Genomic DNA, 21,381 nt, shown 5'->3' on the forward strand with positions numbered 1-21,381 from the left:
GGCAGCCAGAAGAACCCCAAGGGCGGAGACCCATTGCAAGCCAACATTATCTCCTGGAACTAAAACTACTTTGTAACCGGCTAATTCATCCATAACCTGCAGTAAAAATCAACGCATTTACTAAAGGGTAACCTTTTAAACTAAAAATTCATCATGCTCTTTACTTTAACAAATACTAAAAACTTATAACTTACACGTCTTCTCTCTTGGCTCATTTTTACCATCGATATCGGCATTTTGAAAAAAAAGTAACACAAAATAGCCAGTACAAATGTTTTTTTTGTATTCTGTAATTGGAAAATAAATACTGAAATAGCCACATTTTTTGGTGTGACGTCACAGAGCAAAATCGTATACAGTGCAAATATCAAGATATAAAATTACAATTGGTTAAATAAAATCAGGAGCTGTAAGATTATTTAGTTTTTAGCAAACATATTAACTTCATAGTAAAGATCCCACAGAATTCCTTGATCTGTTTAATTTTTAATATTTTGAATCCTTGTCGCGCATACAACTTTAACGCAGCCTTTTGCACATGCGTGGTTTGAAGAACAATATTGTAGTTTAGGTTTAAATTATTGCATTTCAAAATTTCTAAATGATTGAAAACATGTTTCATTAATTTATTGGATAGTCCTGTGCCACGATAATTCTTAGAGACTGCCATTCTCTAAAAGGATAATAAATATTTTTTTGTTTATATATATTTTTTTAATTCTATCAAATCTTAGTATACAACATACAGTTAGCTCCAGCGAGTTTTCGATTTCTTCTTTCGACAATAAATTTAAAATGTATCCTTGTGGTAAACGCAAACCCACAGTTCCAACAATCTCACTTCTTTCTTTTTGATGACAATACTTTTCGGCCACTAGAAATGTAGTCTGAGGCACGTCAAAATAACAACGTACAAACTTATTCCATGTGTCTAGTTCGCGACAATTTGACACAATTTTGTGGCTCCAGTACAAGCAAGCTAAAACCATATCAAAATAAATTGACTATATGTTTAAACACAAGTTATAATTTAAAAATAACAGCAGCTTTCAAACAATTTAAAAAAACAAACATTACCCAATAGCATAACAACTATTTGGACAATCATATATGCGACAAATACGTTTATTATTGATTCCGTCAACTTAACCGAGTAAATAATTGCCACGGAAATAAGTAACATCGTCTGAAAAATTGAAAAATGCATTTGTAATGCTAATAATAATTTAACTAAAATAACTTTTTGTCTGTAAAATTTGGGTTTTTACTTGTATAAAGTAGTTTCGTGCGACCAAATCTAAGTAAACTGGAAACCAATTCTCTTGCAAAGATTTAATAACTAAACTTTTAAGATCACTTAAATCATCACATTCTGCCTTTCTTATTCTTATTATTTTGTTCTGCATGTTTTAAACGTGGTCTTTAACTTTGTTTTCTGCAAAAAAAGTAATTAACTGTATACAGAAAGGTATTTAAGCAACGATTAACACGCGCATAATAATATAACTATTCTGTCAAAGAAGTAAAGATAACATATCAGATCGTGAAAATATCCAGAAGAACAAAGTTTAATGCAATAAACCTTTGGTTAAATTCCACTGTTTTGTTTAAGAAAATGCATTTGTCAGCGTTGTGTAACGGCCTTTGACTTCAATCTTTTAAAAATAAATAAATTATTTGTAAAAAATATTTTTACTAACCCATTACCATCAACTCTACCTTTAATTTTAAATGTGCTAAGGTTAGTTTATTATTTAAAATACAATAAGTAAAAGGCATAAATGAAGGACGAGTTACTGAATGTGTTACACATGTTACTAAACACGTTATTGTTAAAACCTTTGTTGTCGCTTAGCAACACATTATATTCGTATTGCGCGGAAATGTAAGTTAATGTTGTTGTTTATTAATATTTTACTATATTTTTTTTTTAATATTTTACTTTTGTTTAAAAAATACAAGAAAAATAATTTTTCAACACAGTCTAAAGTCTAAACCTATATACTTCGTGAATTATAAAACGAACTGACGAAACAACATAATCTTATAAATTTGTAAATGTATGCTTTGTTTATTTTTGAAACCAATGTGCTTTTAAATACTGTAGATTTAAATTGAACCAACACTAAATCTGTTATTAGTTAAAATATGGCCTCTCCATTGAAAGGGGAAGATGCAATGGTTCCAGTCAGTATTCATTGGACATGTGATGATGTTGCAAACTGGATTGAAGATATTGGTTTTCCACAATACAGAAGATGCATAACAACTAATTTAATTGATGGTCGCAAACTTATACTTTTAAATGCAAGGTCAGGAAGCTTGGCAAATATTAACAATAATAATATATATAACAGTACTGATTTTTTCTGACTTAAATAATTTCTATTGGCCTTTATTTAAGTCTTATTTACCATTGGATACCAGTATTAAAGGGTAAGTAAAATAAAATTTAAATCCAGGGTTTTTTGTTTTAAAACTAATTCAGAGTACCTTATAAATTTGTTAATGTAAAAACATATTTATTACTATTTAAATTGCAATGCTTTTATTTTTTAGCAATATTCCTAGAATTGGCATCACAGATTTTGATCATATATTATTTATAACATCCTCTGTGAGAGAACTTCTTGGAGTACAAAAACTAAAGTGGAATAGGAGCATTGCTGACCCTATTAATTCTTCTCTAGGCACTTATTTACAAAAAAAGAGCAGAACTGGGCAGTCTGTGGACACTTTAACTTTTTCCCATTTTATAAAGAGAGGTTAAGTTTGTAATAAAAAATCTTCTGAAATTACTTTTAATCTCAAAAAGATTATGCCTGGTATGCAACAAGACTATTAAAAAGTTTGTTTTTTTACTGTTTCAAATTTCTTTTATATTAAGTGGAAGATCATATTTAATGCAATAAATGCATTATACTTAAACCAAATAGATGAATAGCCTACATCATTAAATTCTAAAAATTTCTTAAAACCAAATAAGTGCACTTACATCATAATGCTAAGAAACATTTTGCTAATACTACTGTTAGTTAAATTACCACTGTCGTATGTTGTATATTATGATTTAATATTTATTCTTACACCGAATTGCGTTTCTAAGTCTAAATACAACACAAAAGCCACATTCATGATAGAAAAATTTCAAGAAAAAGAGCATGTATTTAGAAACTATGTTCGATTATGAAATAGCATAAAATCTATGAACTCAAATAATAATGGATAATAAAAAAGAGAGCTTCGGGCCTACAGAAAAAATAATTTTGTTTGTTAATTTAGCTAATGACCAGAAGTTACTATACAATTATTTTTATGCTTAAAGCTTTGAACTATTCAAACATTGTATATATTTTTGTTGAAAGGTCGTTGGAAATAATATACAATGTTTTGTTGCAGTATATTGCTCGTCAATATTCTTGTCTTGGTCTTAAAATATATTGCCTTTATTTTAATTGGGCGTGTTCTTATTTCTTGGTCTTCTTCTGTGTGTGATTTATTTTGTCGCCAAGACTTAATGCCATGCCCTGGAAAAGAGCAATGATAATTTATAATTTGGACAACCCTAAGTAATTTTAATTTATACCAAAAAAATTTAAGAATTTATACTTAAATACAGCAGAACATTAGCAATAATTACCTGGCTTTTCGCTCTTATTCGAATATGGCCAGCTACTGGAGTTTCAGGTGCTTTGCCACTTGGTTTTTCAATACTGACATTAGCTAAAGCACTTTCTCCAAATATGGATTTTGCAAACAAGTTTGCTGCCAGAAATCCTGAATCACCACCAAGTGCCTACAAATTTCACAAAACATTTTTAAATAGGAGTTTTATATATACCCGCTATTAATTTATTTGAATTGTAGTTTTTACCTTGTCAGGTGTAAGACACTTCATATTAGTGCACTTAAGAATGTGTTGCAAGAATTCTTTGAGGTCGCTAACATTCGTGTTTACTGTCACCTTATTTTCCCATTCAAATTCTGCCCACATTTTTCTACATAAAATATGAAAAAAAATTAACGTAATCTTAAAAAAAAAACTTTAAAAAATTGTAATTTGACATAATAAATTTTTAGTTTACCAACCTGAATTCAGAGTCAGTGCAAGTTGCAGGTTGTATATAGTCCATAATATCAATGTGTATGTCATTCATTACAACACAATTTCGATCACTGGCCGCTCCTGTGATGTCATAAACAATGTTGCCGAAAATAATTCCGTTCTCTGTAGAGGCAACTTTCACACAGGCTTTTATGTTCGCAAAATCGTGAGGTGCCAAAGTCAATGGACTTGGCTTTTCAACCAACTTTAGATCACCTAAAATACAGAATCAAATTTTATGTATAATTTTTGATTTAATGACTACTTAATTTAACCCAAAAAAAACTTAACCTGATGACAATTTAACCATGTTTATTTAAATAAAATAAATGAAAAGAGGGTGTTATTGGGTGGATTTTGGATTGCTTTAGCGTGGGGTTAAGTTGTCTTCAGATTATTTTAATATGAAACCCTGCCAGGGGTAAATGTATATAATATTATATGATATTCTATCTGTTTATAATACATACCAAGTGTAGCTAGTTCAATTGTGCAGTTTTGTAAAGTGTCAGAAGTCTGGTTGACCAACAACACATCCAACACAATATCATATTGGTTTATGTGAACATATGCTTCAGCATATACAGGATCAGAGAAACCAGTTAATTGGGTAACCTTAACATAATATTAACATTTGAAATAGAAACAACCAATTCTGTATTCCTTTTTTATACTAATCAATGAAAAAATTGAACAAAAGTGGATAAAAATATTCTCAATAGTAAAATTTACTTTGTTGAGTTTAGAAGCGGATGGATCTCTCGCCTCCTTCTTCTGAGTGGGATTTCCAACAGCTGCACTCAAACTCAACTCAAATTGGTCCTCAAGTGAACCAGCCTCAGCTTTGGCAAGAAGTTGAACAAAGTTAATTGGATCATCCGGCTAAAAAAAAAAAATTCAAATCAATAAACATATTACTAGTATTATCAAAAGCGAAAACATAAATGTAAGTTAGACTTTACTAATTGTTGATTATACTGTATTTGTCTTTCAAAAAACAGCTTGTATTTCAATGTACCTGTACTTGTACAATAAAAATTTTTAAAAAAATGAATAAGGAAAACATGATATATACTTAAATCAAAATTGGAAAATTTTTTTTTATGAAAGTATACCTGTATAGCAGTAAGAGCACTCTTGTTTTTCTCTGCAACTTTTCTTAGCAACATTTCCTCAGCTGTCCTAACTTCAAGTAAGTTGGAGAGCGATTCTCGACATTTTTCTGTGAAAACTTGAATCATAACGGCATCTCTCTTGGACAAAACCTATAAAAAATAAAAATTTAAGAACAAATGTACAAATGTAGTTTAATTATAAAAACCTAACTTCAACAAACTATCTATGGTATATTTTCTTATACCTATTAAAACACAAAAAAAGCACATAAATTTTCAATTTTTTTAATAATTAACTAAATATTATCTACAGTAAACAATACCTTAAGGCAAAGAGCAATTCTGTCAACTTCATCATCACTAATTGCCTTCTTTGGAAGTCCCGATCTACCAAAATGTAGCACACTTGATAGTATCAACATACATTGTGCTGTAAATGACTACAAAAAAATAAAAAAATTAGTGTGAAAAAATTTTTAAAACTACTTAAATACAACAAAAAATACCCTCTTCAAATATAAATAGGAACTAATATCATAAACATAGAGGTAAAAACAAATCTTAAAATTAAAACCTTTTAATACTTATAAACACAAGAGTTTACTAAAGTTATCTTTAAAATTAAACCTTTATAAAAGTAAAAGTTAAACTTACATTTTGTTTTCGAAGGTCATCGCAATTGTTCAAAAATCTTAAAGCTTGTTTAGTCAAAGCAGTAGACAATGACCCAGCAATTGTAAACTCCCCATTCATGAAAAATTCTCTTAGTGGGGGTCTAGACCCATCGATTCCCCCTTTACCCTTATTTTTTGGGGTCACACTAAATGCTGATTGGGTGACGTAAGTACCCATTGCTGTTACTTTTTTGGCAGTTGGCTAAAAAAAAAAAAACCTTTATTTAAAAAAATAAACAGCTAGTTACCAAAAAAATTTTAAACAATTTTATTGTTAAATTTAACCTAAACCACAAACAAATTATTTTTATTTTAACCAAAAAAAGAAAAATTACCTTCTTTTCCTTTTCGTCCTCTTCATTTTCATTTTCCATAGCTTCACCAGCAGCCAATTTTAATTCACTTTCAACAATGGGAATTTCCCCGATTGACTTGCGAACTGCAGTCACAAATCTTAAAACACGGGAAGTAACCTCACAATACTCACCTAAGATCCACAACACTCCTCTCATAATTCTAAATATTAAAAAAGTAGGTAGTTTAATAAATTTTTCTCTCAAATATTCATTCCTTTAAAATTTTGAGTTTAACTCAAGTAAATACAAAAATAAAATATTTACAAACTTTTACTAAAGTAATTACAAAAATATTTTACTTTAAAGTCTTAGTAACAATTAAACTTACTTGAGTGAGCGGATAGATGGAAAAACTTCGAGTAATTTATCAAGGATGAGTGGTTTGTGTTCTTCATATTTGTGAACAGCTTCCCTGACAAAAACCAAAACATCTTCGGCAGCCAATTCCTCGCTATCACTCAAGAATTCCATCAACTAAAATAAATGTTTACGGATTTTGAGTTAAAAATTAAAATAACAGTTTTGTAATTTAATTAAAAATTTACATGGTTTATAAAAACTTTTCTCATAACGTACGACCTTATTTAATATTGAAATTAGGGAATAAGTTTTGGGTGCAGAAAATAAATTAAGCGAAATTTGAGCCTTTTATTTTGGTCTTATAGAAAGGGCAAATACCCACAATTAAATTTAATTTCACAACATTATTTATGATAACAAGATAACCCTAAATAGAATATTGTTAATGTACTACTTACCACTGGAATTACACTGGTTGCAGTATCGGGAAACTTTACTGTACATGAATGTAAGGTTTTAACGAGTAGTTGTCTGTATTTGTCCGCATTATCATGACCTTGTGTGCTGCCACTTTTGATCACCTTAATTTAAAGTCTTTGCTTAAAATTTGTTCCATATAATGGGATAATTGCTTTGCATACATTATTTAAAAAAAGAAGCCCTTGACCATTTAAATTAAAAAAAGTTTTTTTTTTACATAAAAACTTAAATACCTAAAAAATTTACACTTAATAACCTAATATCTAAGTAACAGATTAAAAAACTGTAAACACCATTACTTCCATCAGAAAAAAAGCATTTACCTCTTTTTCTAAAAATTTAACCAAGTCCTCAATATTCCTGGATGAAACTAGATCAAGAGCAAGATCCAGGGTCTTCTGTCGAACTTCAAGATCTGGTGATGCAAGTGCTCTCAAAATATCCATGACAAGATCCTGGTAGAAAACAGATCAGTATTTAAAAAAAATTCCTAAATTTTTTTAAATATATACATTTAAATAAATTTTTAATTATAGTACAATACTTAAATTGTTGTAAAATAAAAAAAAATTATTGTTACCTGTAATACTTTTTCCTGTATTGGGTGATCTTTTAATGCAATTAGCCGATCAAGAACAATAAGTTTCACATTGTTATCAGCTTCCTTTACAATCAACTCAATATAACATTGAGCAGCAGCTCTGCAAAAAAAAACAAGAAACAATTAAAGTCATACACTGGGCAATATTACTAAAGAACTAATGGTAAGAATACCCAAAGCAAGTGAATCATTAGGTTGTTTTCAAAATTATATTTACATTGCATAAAAGAACATTAGAATGCAAATGACAAAACACAGATTTATAACCAATAATAGCATTTTTAAATAGGCCAGTGATTTATTTATATATTTTTTCATTTTTTCAAAACAAAACGTCAAGTTTAAACCTGATAGCAGTTGGTGCGTTTGAAAGAGTAACTAAAGTACCGGCAGCTTCATATCTTACAGCTTGGCTGGTTGACTGAAGCAAGTTGTAAATACATCGAATAAATCGAGCTCTCTCATTCGGATTTGTGTGACAAACTTTATAAACCAACTCGACTATTACTAATTGAAGAATGTCATTAAATGTGTTGACCTACAAAAGAAAATAAACAAGCTTTCAAATTTTGATTATGTATGGGATAAATTTCTAGTGCATATATTTTTGGGCTGGTATACCTTAATTTTATAGACTTTTCGAACAGGTATACCTTTAGAACAAGCATGAAAGTAACACACCAAAAATAAATATTTAATGCAATAAAGTTAAACTAGAACCAATGCACAGTAAATAATAAATGGTATTATCTTAATCTTTTTACCTGATCAATGCATGTGCTTAGATAATCCAATGCACGTTCCTGGTCAGCATGAATTAACATCATAAAAGCATTTCTCTTGCAAGAGGCATCTTTCTCTCCTTCTAGAAACTCGTGAATAAGTTCTGGGGCATCAGGAATCAACTGATCAAATTTTCTAGAAATACAAGTTCAAAAGCAAATAACAAAAAAAATAAAAATACAATTTAACCAAATATTTATTAAAATTCTAACCCATGATGTATATACAACTAACTGTAAAATGTTTAAATTAAATTACAATTTAGAATGGTTTTAAATACAATTAAATTATTAGCCTACTTGGTATAAAAAATTAAAACACATAGCATAGGCTACTAATAAACTTGGACTCTTTATTGAAAAAAAAACAATAAAAGTTTAAGAATTAAACTTACTTGTAAATTGTATAAATAGCAAGAACAGCATTTCTTCGAACATAACTATGACGATGTTCCAAGCACGATCTAATGGCTGGCATGAGTGGTTCAATTAACTCAGATTGACGCAATTTGCACAAAAATCTTAAAGTTGAGCCACGAATAAATTCATTGGGATGTTGCAAATCCTTTAAAAAAATTATAAAGTTAAAAATTAAAAATATTTTTGTCAAGCAATCATTTAAATTTAACCTAATATATATATACAATATTACATTGCAAATATTCACTATTTTTGGAAGTTTTTAAAAAAGAACATTTTCATATATATACAAACAACTTGCCCATCTTATTATTAAATTTGACTTGTAAAAATAGGGTCAAATAATTATAAAAAAAAGTATGGCGAAAATTTAAACAGTCCCGTACTTTTCTGTATGCATCACAGACAAGAATCATCTCAGGTCTTAACTTTCCCTGTGCGTCAGTTTTAGGCCAGATTTCCCAAAATATTAAAAGCAATTTTTTGATTGTATGATCATCAGAAGGGATTAAATATTTAATAATTGTCATGAGTAAACCTAAACCAAAATGAAAAATTATTTAAGTTATTTTGTATCTTACTGTTTAGTTAAATAACATATAAAATTGTCATATACAGGTATCAGCTGTTTTTAACTTTCTCATAAATAATTTAACCAAAAGGTAACCAAATGTCTAAAAAGCATTAAGTTTTAATCAAACAAACCTTGCAATTTTTCTCCATTTAATGTCATTAAAATGACTCTTTTTAAAGCCTCTGTTTTTGATCTGGTATCTCCATGTTCAATGTCACTTCGTAACTGTTGTTCATTAACTGGTTCCGAATCGGTTACAGATGGACTGTAAATTAAAGTGTAGCAAACACTTTCGGCAGAGGTCATTTCGACAACTTGCTACTAAATTTAATTGTTTAAAAAACAAGCACCTACAACAAAATACAATTAAATTAAATGATTTAAAAAAAAATACTATAAACAATATACATTCAACGTGCTAAAAGTATTCTTTTAAGGTTAAATAGTTGAATCAAAGAATAAAACTTTAAAAATTAATGCTTTTCGTGCTTTGTCAATTTGTTGCAGATATGAACTGATAATATATTATATTTCAAATTTGTGTAAAAAACAAATTACAATTAACACTGAACAATGTACTTTATAGTATCATGTTAAATATTATTAAATAAACCTGCCTAATGTATAATAATACAATAAATAAAACTTTTTTTAAATTTACAAAACGTAAAATTTGCTGTGATATTGATAAGACGTGTCTGATGTGACGTCAGAAAGTTAGTCATGCAGAATAATCTCGGTAGTCTATCCTCAAAATAATATAACTCTGTATTTAGTTTTAATTTTTATAACATGTTTAACATTTTTTAAATATACCTTTTTATTTTTTCATATGCTAGAAAAATATTTAAAAATATTTTTTAGTTCTGCAAATGTTATATTAGTAACCAAGACTAGACTGTATCACTAGATGTCATCAATGGTTTGCACATAGCCTTTCACTTTTCGATTCACCCCATTGATTTAGGCTTAAACTTTATATTAAAGTGAAAGTTCATTTTTAAATACAGAGTTTGTGAGATATATCTTGGTTACCTACATTATCGGGAGTTAATATAAAAAAGTTAAGCAAAAGTGCTTTTTGTTTTTTACGTCTTATGAATTTTATTGTTTTTGCAGAAGAAATATTTATATAATAATAATGTGTAGAGAAAAATTCAGTGCATTCATTTATATCGTGGTATTTGCGATTTTTGCAACAATTTTAACAGCATCGGGTAAGTTTAACTAGATTATTGGTAAACATTTTAATTAATTTGGAATCTGTGTAAAACTATAAATATTATTTTAAAGACAAATCAATTTATTAGTTTTATTTCTTGTGAAAAATCATTAAAATGGTTAACGTCACTTTTAAAACACGTTACGGCACTTTTAAGCAAATAATTTTTCAGTATAAGTAAATCATATTTCATGGTGTACTTAGATAATAAAATCATTACCAATATGGTGCCAATTAGAGAGAAAATGTAAACTTTGTAAAAAGTTTTTTAACACTGTATAATAAAGAGCAAAAAATGTAAATTAAGTTATTTGTGTTATAAATATTTTGAAAAATTAGCGAAAGTGTTATTGCCGTTTTAGGTTTGTATATTTATGTTATTTCTTGTATTTTACCCACCACAACCTAAGGCCTTCACTTTTTCCCCGCGGCACATTATTTAGCTGATTGATTGTTGGCTATTTTTAAACTGAAAAATTGTTTTTTTATAAAAAGTCACAATTATTTTGACACCATTAAAATGACGTTTCCGTTTGCTTCTGTTACTAATTAAACAGCAGAAAAAATAACAAGCCGATGACCTTGGCAAATCTTGATTTTTTTAAAAGTATTGTATGGGCATCAGATACAAAACATTTAAAAATGTCTATTATCCTTTCCAATGATAACTTTAGGTTTATTTTATTACTTAATCAAATAATCACCGGACATATACAAGAAAGTAAAACAATGTAACAAAAAGTTAAATAAACATTGTTCTATGTTTTATTTCATGTACCACGCTAAGGTACATGACTTTACAACAATGGTAGTTATTTTAAAATCATTTAACGGGGTTTTAAATTACGCAGAAGTGATATTCTCAACGTATTCAATAGTTTATGTAATTGCAATTAATGTAAGGCTTAAGTTTGAAATCAATAAAAATACGGCTAAACATTGTGTTATTAATTAACACAGTATCGATTATTAACATATCGATAACCTTAAAAGTAAGCAAAAAGAATTTGAGATATTTCTGATTTGATTTAATCGTTTTTTTACTTTCACGCGCTAATCTTAGCGATTAAATCAAACACTAAATATTAATTAGTCTGTCTGTATGTAAATTAGATTGGTTAAAAATTGAATTTAAAAAAAAACTTTTTCTTGTTTTAGTGTTTAACTCTTTAGCTAGTTTGTTGACCAAAAATGTCTTTAAACAAATTTAAAATTATAATTATCCATTTATCTTTATACGTAAAGTAAGAAAACGCTTTGCTTACAAACAAAGTGATCGTAATTACACTTAAACCTTTAACTTGAACAATTCTAAATCTTCTCAATCGTTGTACAGTTTTTTTATAGATTTTCGATCTTCATTTTTAACATAATTTGTCAACTAATTATTTCAGAAATAGACGTAATGATACCAATTCCGTTACAAATTTAAAACTTTTTTGTTATTAATTTTAAATTTGTCACAAATAGATATCTTAATATATTTTATAATATTTTATATTTAACTTTGCCATTCTATCTTTTTTTTTAATTTTAGTATGTCAGGCAGTAGAAGATCATATGATATCGGACGAAAAAAGGTTGATGAATAAATTGTTGGCAAACTGTGATCCAATGGTTCGACCTGTGCAAAGTTATAGTGAGATCGTTAACATTAGTTTCACATTATCTTTGCAGCAAATTGTCGACCTGGTATGCTAATAAGACACTATATTAGTAAATTAACATTGTCTTGGGATTGCTTGAATAAACATTATACCTAATGGTCCAATAAAAACTTTACAGCTAAACTTAAACATTACTTAACATTTAAACTTAAAAAAACTTTACATATAGTATTAAATAAGTTTTTATGCCATTTCATGCCATTATGTACAATAATAATCATTTGATTATCTTGTCTTTTATTAAAAATGTCGTTGCTATTTTCAGGATGAAAAAAATCAAGTATTAACAACGAGCATGTACATGACATGGGTAAGATCACTTCACGAAAATAAATGACGTTATTTTACCGTTTTACCACTTAATAGAATTCATCAGTTTATATAAAACAAATGTTATAGTAAAAGGTGTGGAGTTGGCCTTGAGGCGATCGAGTTACTTGTGCGTGTTTAATCTGTTGTTTATTAAACAACAAAATTAGTTTTTGCCTATTATAATAATTAATGCATTCATTTAACAGCTAATTTTAAATAAACAAACTTTCATTTGGTATTTAGTAATATGATTAGGCTCAATGCCAAACTTTTTGTTATTTCGATTAATACAGGCTTGGAATGATACGTTTATGCATTGGAACCCGAGTGAATATGGAGGTATCCAAGTAGTCAGATTACCAGCAAAAAAAGTTTGGAAACCAGATATTTTAATATACAATAGGTAAACCTGTTCCAATAAACACTTAAACTTAACCTTAATATCAAATATTGCCCTTGTTTTACAAAAACTTTTATGCTGTATATTTAATTATAGTAATATATAAATGTGGGTTTAGAAAATAAATTTGTAATCATTCTACTTTATCGTTTAGCTATCAATGATTAAAACGTTAGTTCAATATTAATCCAATCTCAAACCGCAATTGTGTTACAGTGCGGTAGATGCATTTGATCAAATGTTGCAAACCAATGTACTTGTTTCGAGCAATGGTAATATGGAGTGGCTGCCACCTGGGTTATTTAAGACTACCTGTGATGTTGATATTAAAGATTTTCCGTTTGATGAACAAAATTGTAAGCTCAAATTTGGGGCATGGACGCACCATGGCGGATTGGTAAGCAGCAACAAATGGCTACGATATTTTAAAACAGTAATTTACTAACTAAAAACGTATTGTAATAACACAAATCTATTAATTAACTAATAATCCAATTGTTTTTTTACAGGTGGATTTAGTTCTAGCAAATGAGTATGCAGCAATTGACAGTTACACTGAGAGTGGAGAGTGGGATTTAATCTGTAAGCTTAGTTTTTTGCGCCTACACATATTTATTGCATTGCTTTTTGTCAAACACCAAGCAAATTTTTAAAGTTTGTTGTAAAATATCCAAACCAATGTTAATTGTCATATATTTAGCAATGAAGGGCAAACGAACATCGGTTGAGTACGATTGTTGCCCTGATCCATTTGTTGATATTACCTACACTATCAAAATGAGGCGGCGAACACTATTCTATAGTTTCAACCTAATTCTCCCCTGCCTGTTGGTCTGTTCTCTTACTATTTTGGTTTTTGTTTTACCAGCAGACTCTGGTGAAAGAATCACACTTGGTAAATTTAGCAATATGTTTGAAAGCTCAGTTTTCTTATATTTCTTAATTAAAAACTAGACTAATGCTGCAAAATTACATATATACTAATTTTGTAACACAGGAATTACTGTCTTGCTTGCACTGGTCGTGTTCTTACAATTGGTTGCAGACAATTTGCCTCCAACTGACGTCATTCCGTTGCTAGGTAAACTAAAACTTTTCCTTTCAAAACAGATTAAAACATCATCTGTGTTTTAAAAATGAGATTTCTAATATGCTAAAGTTCTTTAAAAAATGCAAGGGTTAATACTAAGAAACGTTTGTTGCAGGAAAGTATTTTGCATGCAGCATTGTCATGGTAACGGCGTCTGTTGTTTGTTCTGTCATTTCATTGACCTTTCACCACACGTCAGCAGCAAACTCAAACGAAATGCCTAATTACGTAAGACTTGTAACAAATTTTGCTTTATACTGAAACTAAATACAAAAAGTATATAAATGTAGTTTGGATAGAAATAATAAGTGTTTTCATAGCTAGAATGAGATTTAATTTAAAATTATAACAGCTTTGTAATGTGTTGTGATTAGATTCGGGTGATATTTCTTCAATTTCTACCTAAGTTGTTACGAATGAAAAGACCAGGCGAGAACAGTTTCAGAAGAAAATTCTTGGACAAAAAAACTAGACAACTTTCAATGCAAGATGAAACATATCCGCTTACACAGGTAAATTGCAACTTAAATTTCATATATTCTGCGTTTCTATATACTTAATTATATAATAACGCAAACTAGTTACAAAATGTCAAAACAAATGGGTCTTGTATTAGATTTGCTTTTATTCGAAAGTAAAGGTATATACGTCTTTTTTTGTATAGGTGGGAACTAGACTTGAAAGTTGGAATTCAAATAGCAATGACACGCCTATAACAAAATTGGGAAAATCGGAAAGGTAAGTTTTGTTTTTTCTTATTCACTCTAGAATTCAATTATTCGTTGACAAAAAAGCAAGCGCCCTTTGTAACAAACAATATAGGCTAGCTGCTCTTACAAATCGGCAATTCGTTCTACAACTCACCCTATAATAAGATTTTACGTTATATATTTCAGTGAGCTAAAAGAAATATTAGAAGAGATAAAGTTTATTACAATGAGCATGCATAATGATGATGACGACGAAAGAAGTGCTTTGGAATGGCAGTTCGCTGCAACTGTCCTAGACACGTAAATATTTTAACTTTTAGACCATAGGTCGTAATGTATTTAAAATAAAATATGTTTTAAACGGCGGTAGCCACAACTGTATTATAGAAAAATTTTCATGAATAAGTAGGTTAAGGCCTCACTGCTACCATCTAGTGATTCTTTAAGTACGTTGTTAACTGTATTTACTTTTGCCCACCTACCAGGTGTTTTGAAAACAGATGCCATTGTCAGGTCAACAAAATTAAAAGACAATTAAACCAAAATTTAAGTCTAGTTTTATTTTTTTAGGTTCTGCATGTACTTTTTTATTTTTTACTTTGTCATAACGACATTCTTAACCCTTGGTTTGGCCCCTGGAGCTCTGATGCCTTTACCCAGTGATGACTGATGATGTATAACTATAGAGTTTATACCAAGAAATGCTATTATTAAGTCAACGTGTATTATAGCTTTTTTTAACTTAAGACGGTCGACCTTATTTATAACTTTAAGTGCCTTGTATATGTTACCAGCCTTAAATATTCTTGTATTATACGACTATTCTTGTATTAATTGTATTTGCAAATGTATACTTTTAGCTTTTGAGTTTTTTTATTAATTAAATTAAAACTATATTCATATTCCATTGATTATTTATAAGGCATTTTAAAAGCCTATTTACTATTCCTGTGTGAAAAAAAACAAAAATGTTGTCCAACAAAAGCCTAGTTTGGACAATAGTAATGCAGATTACAAACAACTGCACAAGGCAATTTAAGAAGCAAATAGGCCTAAAAATACTTAACAGTATTGGAACAATGTTACTTGGTTTGGGAAAATATTTTTCCCCTATACAATTAATAAATAACAAGTTTTTTTTTGACGATTTATTTTCTTTATTATATCTATCGCTAAATCATCAATAAGTACAGGCCATGTTTTAACAAAGATTAGTTCAAGAGTCCAGCGACGAAAAAAGAAAGATGGCTACTTTAAAATAGTTTTAACTTCATCAACCAAATGAATTTTCCCTTTTGGCTGAAGTTATAAAGAATAAATATTTGAGAAATGGCACCTTGCATCTTATTGCAAGAGCAAATAATTAAAAAATGTAAATAAGGCAAAATATGTTTTGCCTAGACGTATAGGTAAAAATGCCTTTATACAGGTAGGTTTAATTTAATGAAAAAAAGTATATCACGTTAACAGTATGTCAGGCTCGTACAGTTTATAAGGAAAAATTACAAAAGATAATTAATTATTTAAGAATTAATACGATTTTTATAAATAATAACACAAAATTTGTTAATAAGCTTTATAAAAAAGGGTACAAAACTGTAAATAATATTTGTTTTTAAACATAAGCCAAACACTCTTAAACCAAAAATGTTTTTTATCGACAAGCAAAAGTATTCGATTTTTCTGCATATTTATTAGCGGATCGTAAGAATATATTCACAGTAAAACCCTTCGGTTATGTCTACGTTTAAATTTGCGGCTGCTGCTTTCAAAATAACTAAAAGTTAATTAACGGAGATGGCAAGCCCATCGGATTTATTTTTTCAATAACGCTCGGCGGCTTGTTGTTGCAACTGAGCGGTCAGATGAGCATAAGTTACAGGTGTTGGTGTACTGGCAAGCGGGGGAGGTTGATGTAATGGATTATTGGCAGCCGCTGCAGCATAGGCGGCTGCTACGCTGGCAGCAGTCGGGTGATACCCAGCAAAAGCCTGGTAACCCCCTGCAGTGACACCACCCTGGGTAGGGGTGGCGGCGATAAGCTGAGTTGCTCCTGCCGGCATCGAAGTTGCGGCAAGTCCCGCCGCTTGGTGATGTAGCTGAGCCGATCCAAACGAGGCTAGAATTTTAATAGTTTAGTATTTCAAGACCATAGCCACAACCATAGTAAATCCTAACTGAAGGACAATTACACAGCAATATAATAAATTAACCTATTAAAACAGTAATATATCAATATCAAATTTCTAATCACTTACCGCTTCCAGCTGTCGCCGCTACATCCGTTGCATACGCAGCTCCGGACAGTTGAGCTACGTAGGCTGCTCCAGCGTAGTCAATAAAGGGAGAAGTTGGCTGTGGCGCAGCGTGAGCTGGAATCAAAACTCCATTATGAGTCACATACGCTGCTGCGTGCTGTGGGTATTGAGCGTAAACTGCTGGGACACCACTAAAAACAAAACATATTTTTAATTAATTAATATGGAAATCATATATCGGAATTTTACAGGAAATAAACCTACGTAAAAATTTTACAAATATAAAAATAAAAAGTTCGTGCTTTAAACTGAAAAGGGCAAATTAAATTGAAAACCACCAGGTAATTTGAGGTCACAAAAAGCAACCAGGTTACAGAAATAACAATGTGTATACTATAACAATGAAATACGAGTTAAAAATAATTAAAACCACCTTGACAATTTAAAAACTAACTTGTAAATCATGTTAAAACATTCACAAAATACTTTTTTAAACAAAATGACCCTGAAACAATTTAAAAAATAATTAGAATTTCACAGAACGATTAATCAAGAAACAAATTAATGACTATTCTAATTAGGTAACTTACTTTTTCATGCACAACCAATTCGAGACTGATTTCAACGACATATAAAAATTTGCTAAATCAAAATGACACATGCAGTTGAAAAATCAAGTAAATTGCATGTTACTCTATCACACTTAGCCTACCCCACTGCATTTAAAACTAACACACACTTAGTTACTTCACATACAAATACTTTTACATGTCGTTGAAAATGTCTCGGAATTACGAAACGGTTGTGAAAAATATGAATATTAAAACAAAAACATCACAAATTACAACGTGAAGTGAAAATTTCAATCACTGGAAAATAGGTGACTAAAAATTACCTACAAAAATAAATTCTCACTCAACAGAACCCCCATTAAACGACGTACAGATTAAATTAAAGTCTTGTTTAAAATGCAACAAAACTGCTATATTTTAAGTGATGACGCACCCTTTAAAAAATAATTCGAAAACCAAGAATGATAACAAAATTATCCAGGTGCTACTAACAAATCTGGTCAGTTCCAGAATTTAAAACATGAAACTTAGAATTTCATTTCACGACAATTCGGAAAACGGCAGCAGAAAGCCACATCAAACCTATCTTACCTGCCCTTTGGGAACAGCCAACATCAATTAAGGCACAACTACTGAAGATAGTATGCTACATCTGTAGGCATATATGCCAAGTTGTAAATGTATAACATTTAAATAGTTGGTCATTTATGTTTTTAAATTATTCGGTGAATTACAGAGTACATTCTTATATTTTACGACACGTTGTTGCAATAAATCAGTCATTAAGAGCATTAAGGACGTAGTCAAAATAGAAAGTAACCCCCAGGGATGGTTGTACTGCGATACTTTGTTGCATTAACAACCATAACGAATAACACGAAACAGTAAATATATATTTTATTACATTCCACTAGAAGTGCTTTTCAAAGTATACCTATTTAAAAGTCTTATTTTTTCATTAAACATTAAACCTGTAATATTTACCTGTATTGGTTTGTAGGCAAGTAGGCTTGGGGTAAAGGTCGGTAGCCAACTAAAAATGAAAGAAATTATTGAAACAGTTTTTATTTATTATAAAAATACACAAAAACAACAATTCAAGTAGAGTTACTAATTTGCCATTTCGACATTGTGTTCAGTGTATTCGTTATTCCGGGCCGACTGTTTAGAGATGAGTAGACATTGTACCAGTTTGGCTTAACTTAACACAAAGGAAACTTATTCACGGCGTAAGGGTTTAACAATGCGATAAAGAAAAGACACTGTCGTTGAAAGGTAACTCAAAACTCGGTCCATTTCGATCTAAACGAAAACAATGTGCGAAACAAAACGAAGCAACCCGAAAAAACGGCTGCACTGATTTCACAAAGAAATTGCGGTAACCCTAAACCAGTCAATTCATTTAGCACTGGCAGTTAACAAGCGAGACACAGTGCGTAGTTTTTAACTGGTTTTTCCTGCCTGCTGTTGGTAACTGCTTTACTTCACGCCCACACCGACATTTTGCTGAACAAAAGTGAAGTATTAGGCCATTCTTTTGGTAGTTACTGGCTCGGCACAATCGCTATTGTAATTAAAGAAAATCGCAATAAACAATGAAATCTTACTTATCAATTTCCTTCGAGCTATTGATGTTACACGATCGAATTTCATGTAAGTGAAGTATCTTTGTCGAAAACAATTACTTTCGACATAAAGTGCTTTCAAAAAAAACGAGGCTTATAATAAACTGGAAGGATGTCTACTGTATTCAGGCCTTGGGTACAACAAGAATGCGTTACACAACAGTTGTGGGAAAACAGTTTGTTGGTTCGTTTGTTTAAAATTATTACACGAATTTCGGTTTTAAAACAAATAGGTTTGTATTTCCATTACGATGGACTTCCATAAGGATACTTTAAAATATTTACCTAATCCCGCGAGACAATTCACATGATATGGAAGAAGTTTTAAAGATATTTAACCTTACAACAGCTGCATAGCCTGTTTTTTCTACGCACATTTAGCCTCGTCAAGTTCCCACATTAGATATCGTATTAACGCTTTACTTAATAGTACGAAGCCTATTTCTCGCGTATGTATAACTATAATTTAATAACTCATTAACGAAAGGCAAATACAAACTTCTGCCTACCTGTTGTTTGCATTACTCTTGGCTTGGCCCCGATATAAGCCAAATTAACGTTAGCTTTACGTCCGTCGATAACTGGATTCGGATCTTTGCAGGCACTTTCAGCCGACGCCTTGTCGGTCATAGTAACCTTGAAATTCAAAGAACATATGTTACTAAACGTTATCCAAATTCCAATTTAAAAGGGTTGAAAACTAGGCAATAATAAACGTTTTTAATTAATATGCAACTAGTTTTGACAAATATTTACATTTTAGCTTTAAAATTGAAACTAGTTGAACTTTGATAACGCACAGTTTTACGAAGGGCCAACGATATACTTAAGATTTGTTTGTTTTAGAAAATGTTTTAAAAGTACACAAATGGTGTTAGTACGTCCTGAATATATTAGTTAATCTATTACTAAAAGAAATCGTGTAGTTACACAAACAAGGCACAAACATTATTTTCACTCGGTATGTAATATAATATTAAAAATATTACATTATTTAAAATATGGCAACTATTTTAAAGCATTATTTAATTTTTAAAATACTTACAAATCCATATCCACGAGATTTTCCTGATTGTCTATCTGTTATCACAACTGCCTCTTCTATTTCGCCAAATATCGTAAAGTAATCGCGTAAGGAATCGTCTGTGGTATGATATGGTAATCCACCAACAAAGATCTTCGTGTATGTTGTATCTTTTTGTTGAATAGACATAGTCGTTGGTTTTCCGGCACTGTTAATAATGGTATGAGCTGCAGCTGCTGCTTGAACTTGTAGACTTTGCTGCTCGGTCTGTTGAACTGCACCGGGCACTGCTGCTGGTGTTGGATTAGCTAAAATAAGAGGTGTTGCTGCTTGCTGAGCTGCTTGCAATTGTTGTTGTTGCTGCTGTTGCTGAACAGTTAACAAGTTCGTTTGGGCCGCAGGCAAAATTTGTGGACCAATAGTCGATGCTCCTCCTCGTATTAAATGGTTTGACAACGCAGCCTGTTGAAGTAACTGAGTACTTCCGTTTTGCGTGATGGAAGAAGGTTGAGCTATTTGAGAAGGCAACCTAGCAACCAAAAGACCCCCAAGTGCAGGCGTTGCCGCGTTTTGAAGATGGGCTGCTGGGTGAGCGCCTAAAGAAGTCACCAAGCCTTGGTTTACTAAACCAATTCCGGAATTTGCAACCACGCGAGCAAGTTTGTTGGCTGAAGCGGTTTCCAGGATACCGTTCTGGTAGTCGTGCGCTAGAGGTTGTTCTGATAACGGACTTGACTTGCGTTTTCTAGCAATACTCTCCACAATGACCGCCGCGGGGACTGCCCGGTGATTGTGCGTCGATGTTATGTTGGTCAAGACCTCTACAGATTCTTTCGAATCAGGGCTGGATTTATTAGAGTTTACCGAAACTTTAGATTGATCTCGTTTTACTTCAAGACTCGCAGTTGGCTCAATAACCAAAGATGAACTCATGAGAGCCTGAAAGAACTGCCACAAAGTACACCTTAATGATAAGGCTCTTATCACTTTTTATTATTGCATAATCAAATTTAACTTCAGTTGCTAGTTTCTGCTAACACAAAAGATTTAAACTTAACCAAAAAATTCTATTTTATTTAAAATATATTTAGAAA

General features: G+C 30.6%; 4 protein-coding genes across 5 annotated transcripts; 2 read left to right on the top strand and 2 right to left on the bottom strand.

Moving 5' to 3' along the window:
- Positions 1 to 1,839: 1,839 nt before the first annotated feature.
- On the top strand, positions 1,840 to 3,130 carry LOC145740741 (sterile alpha motif domain-containing protein 15-like). Of its 2 annotated transcripts, XM_082558573.1 has the most exons (3): positions 1,840 to 1,885; positions 2,142 to 2,312; positions 2,560 to 3,130. In XM_082558573.1, exons 2-3 carry the CDS (start codon positions 2,149 to 2,151, stop codon positions 2,768 to 2,770), a joined length of 375 nt encoding a protein of 124 aa, XP_082414699.1. In that variant the 5' UTR covers positions 1,840 to 1,885; positions 2,142 to 2,148; the 3' UTR covers positions 2,771 to 3,130. The 2 variants fall into 2 exon arrangements, with proteins under 2 accessions (XP_082414699.1, XP_082414700.1); XM_082558574.1 differs by lacking the exon at positions 1,840 to 1,885 and having other exon boundaries at positions 2,115 to 2,312.
- On the bottom strand, positions 3,057 to 9,753 carry LOC145740740 (coatomer subunit beta-like). The gene is made up of 19 exons (XM_082558572.1): positions 9,539 to 9,753; positions 9,220 to 9,371; positions 8,809 to 8,978; positions 8,396 to 8,549; positions 7,979 to 8,169; positions 7,611 to 7,731; positions 7,354 to 7,485; positions 7,009 to 7,131; positions 6,579 to 6,724; positions 6,230 to 6,410; positions 5,875 to 6,096; positions 5,544 to 5,660; positions 5,221 to 5,370; positions 4,838 to 4,987; positions 4,576 to 4,720; positions 4,090 to 4,321; positions 3,875 to 3,998; positions 3,641 to 3,796; positions 3,057 to 3,527 (listed from the first exon to the last, which is right to left on the bottom strand). Exons 1-19 carry the CDS (start codon positions 9,711 to 9,713, stop codon positions 3,468 to 3,470), a joined length of 2,901 nt encoding a protein of 966 aa, XP_082414698.1. The 5' UTR covers positions 9,714 to 9,753; the 3' UTR covers positions 3,057 to 3,467.
- A 777-nt stretch (positions 9,754 to 10,530) lies between these two features.
- LOC145751959 (neuronal acetylcholine receptor subunit alpha-7-like) lies at positions 10,531 to 15,854 on the top strand. The gene is made up of 13 exons (XM_082568130.1): positions 10,531 to 10,624; positions 12,167 to 12,321; positions 12,562 to 12,606; positions 12,902 to 13,011; positions 13,225 to 13,405; positions 13,518 to 13,590; positions 13,709 to 13,903; positions 14,006 to 14,089; positions 14,214 to 14,326; positions 14,473 to 14,610; positions 14,763 to 14,836; positions 14,995 to 15,108; positions 15,379 to 15,854. Exons 1-13 carry the CDS (start codon positions 10,549 to 10,551, stop codon positions 15,476 to 15,478), a joined length of 1,458 nt encoding a protein of 485 aa, XP_082424256.1. The 5' UTR covers positions 10,531 to 10,548; the 3' UTR covers positions 15,479 to 15,854.
- A 101-nt stretch (positions 15,855 to 15,955) lies between these two features.
- LOC145751950 (uncharacterized) lies at positions 15,956 to 21,316 on the bottom strand. Its single transcript, XM_082568117.1, has 5 exons — positions 20,309 to 21,316; positions 19,773 to 19,899; positions 18,623 to 18,671; positions 17,067 to 17,257; positions 15,956 to 16,927 (listed from the first exon to the last, which is right to left on the bottom strand). The coding sequence occupies exons 1-5, from the start codon at positions 21,218 to 21,220 to the stop codon at positions 16,632 to 16,634; spliced, it is 1,575 nt and encodes a 524-aa protein (XP_082424243.1). The 5' UTR covers positions 21,221 to 21,316; the 3' UTR covers positions 15,956 to 16,631.
- Positions 21,317 to 21,381: the final 65 nt, after the last annotated feature.

Source organism: Corella eumyota, chromosome 1, assembly GCF_963082875.1.
Source record: "Corella eumyota chromosome 1, kaCorEumy4.1, whole genome shotgun sequence".
NCBI lineage: Eukaryota > Metazoa > Chordata > Ascidiacea > Phlebobranchia > Corellidae > Corella > Corella eumyota.

Bases quoted from the DNA above. Each gene is read 5' to 3' on its own strand.
- LOC145740740 (XM_082558572.1), bottom strand. From the start codon at position 9,713: ATGACCTCTGCCGAAAGTGTTTGCTACACTTTAATTTACAGTCCATCT. The intron at 6,725-7,008 runs GTAAGTAGTACA...CATTTATTTTAG, and splicing joins CAACCAGTGTAATTCCAGTG to TTGATGGAATTCTTGAGTGA. The intron at 3,528-3,640 runs GTAATTATTGCT...GCTCTTTTCCAG, and splicing joins GAATAAGAGCGAAAAGCCAG to GGCATGGCATTAAGTCTTGG.
- LOC145751959 (XM_082568130.1), top strand. From the start codon at position 10,549: ATGTGTAGAGAAAAATTCAGTGCATTCATTTATATCGTGGTATTTGCG. The intron at 13,591-13,708 runs GTAAGCTTAGTT...TCATATATTTAG, and splicing joins TGGAGAGTGGGATTTAATCT to CAATGAAGGGCAAACGAACA. The intron at 14,090-14,213 runs GTAAACTAAAAC...CGTTTGTTGCAG, and splicing joins TGACGTCATTCCGTTGCTAG to GAAAGTATTTTGCATGCAGC.
- LOC145751950 (XM_082568117.1), bottom strand. From the start codon at position 21,220: ATGAGTTCATCTTTGGTTATTGAGCCAACTGCGAGTCTTGAAGTAAAA. The intron at 18,672-19,772 runs GTAGGCAGAAGT...TTTCATTTTTAG, and splicing joins AAGAGTAATGCAAACAACAG to TTGGCTACCGACCTTTACCC. The intron at 17,258-18,622 runs GTAAATATTACA...TTTTGTTTTTAG, and splicing joins TTGCCTACAAACCAATACAG to TGGTGTCCCAGCAGTTTACG.
- LOC145740741 (XM_082558573.1), top strand. From the start codon at position 2,149: ATGGCCTCTCCATTGAAAGGGGAAGATGCAATGGTTCCAGTCAGTATT. The intron at 2,313-2,559 runs GTCAGGAAGCTT...TTTATTTTTTAG, and splicing joins CTTATACTTTTAAATGCAAG to CAATATTCCTAGAATTGGCA.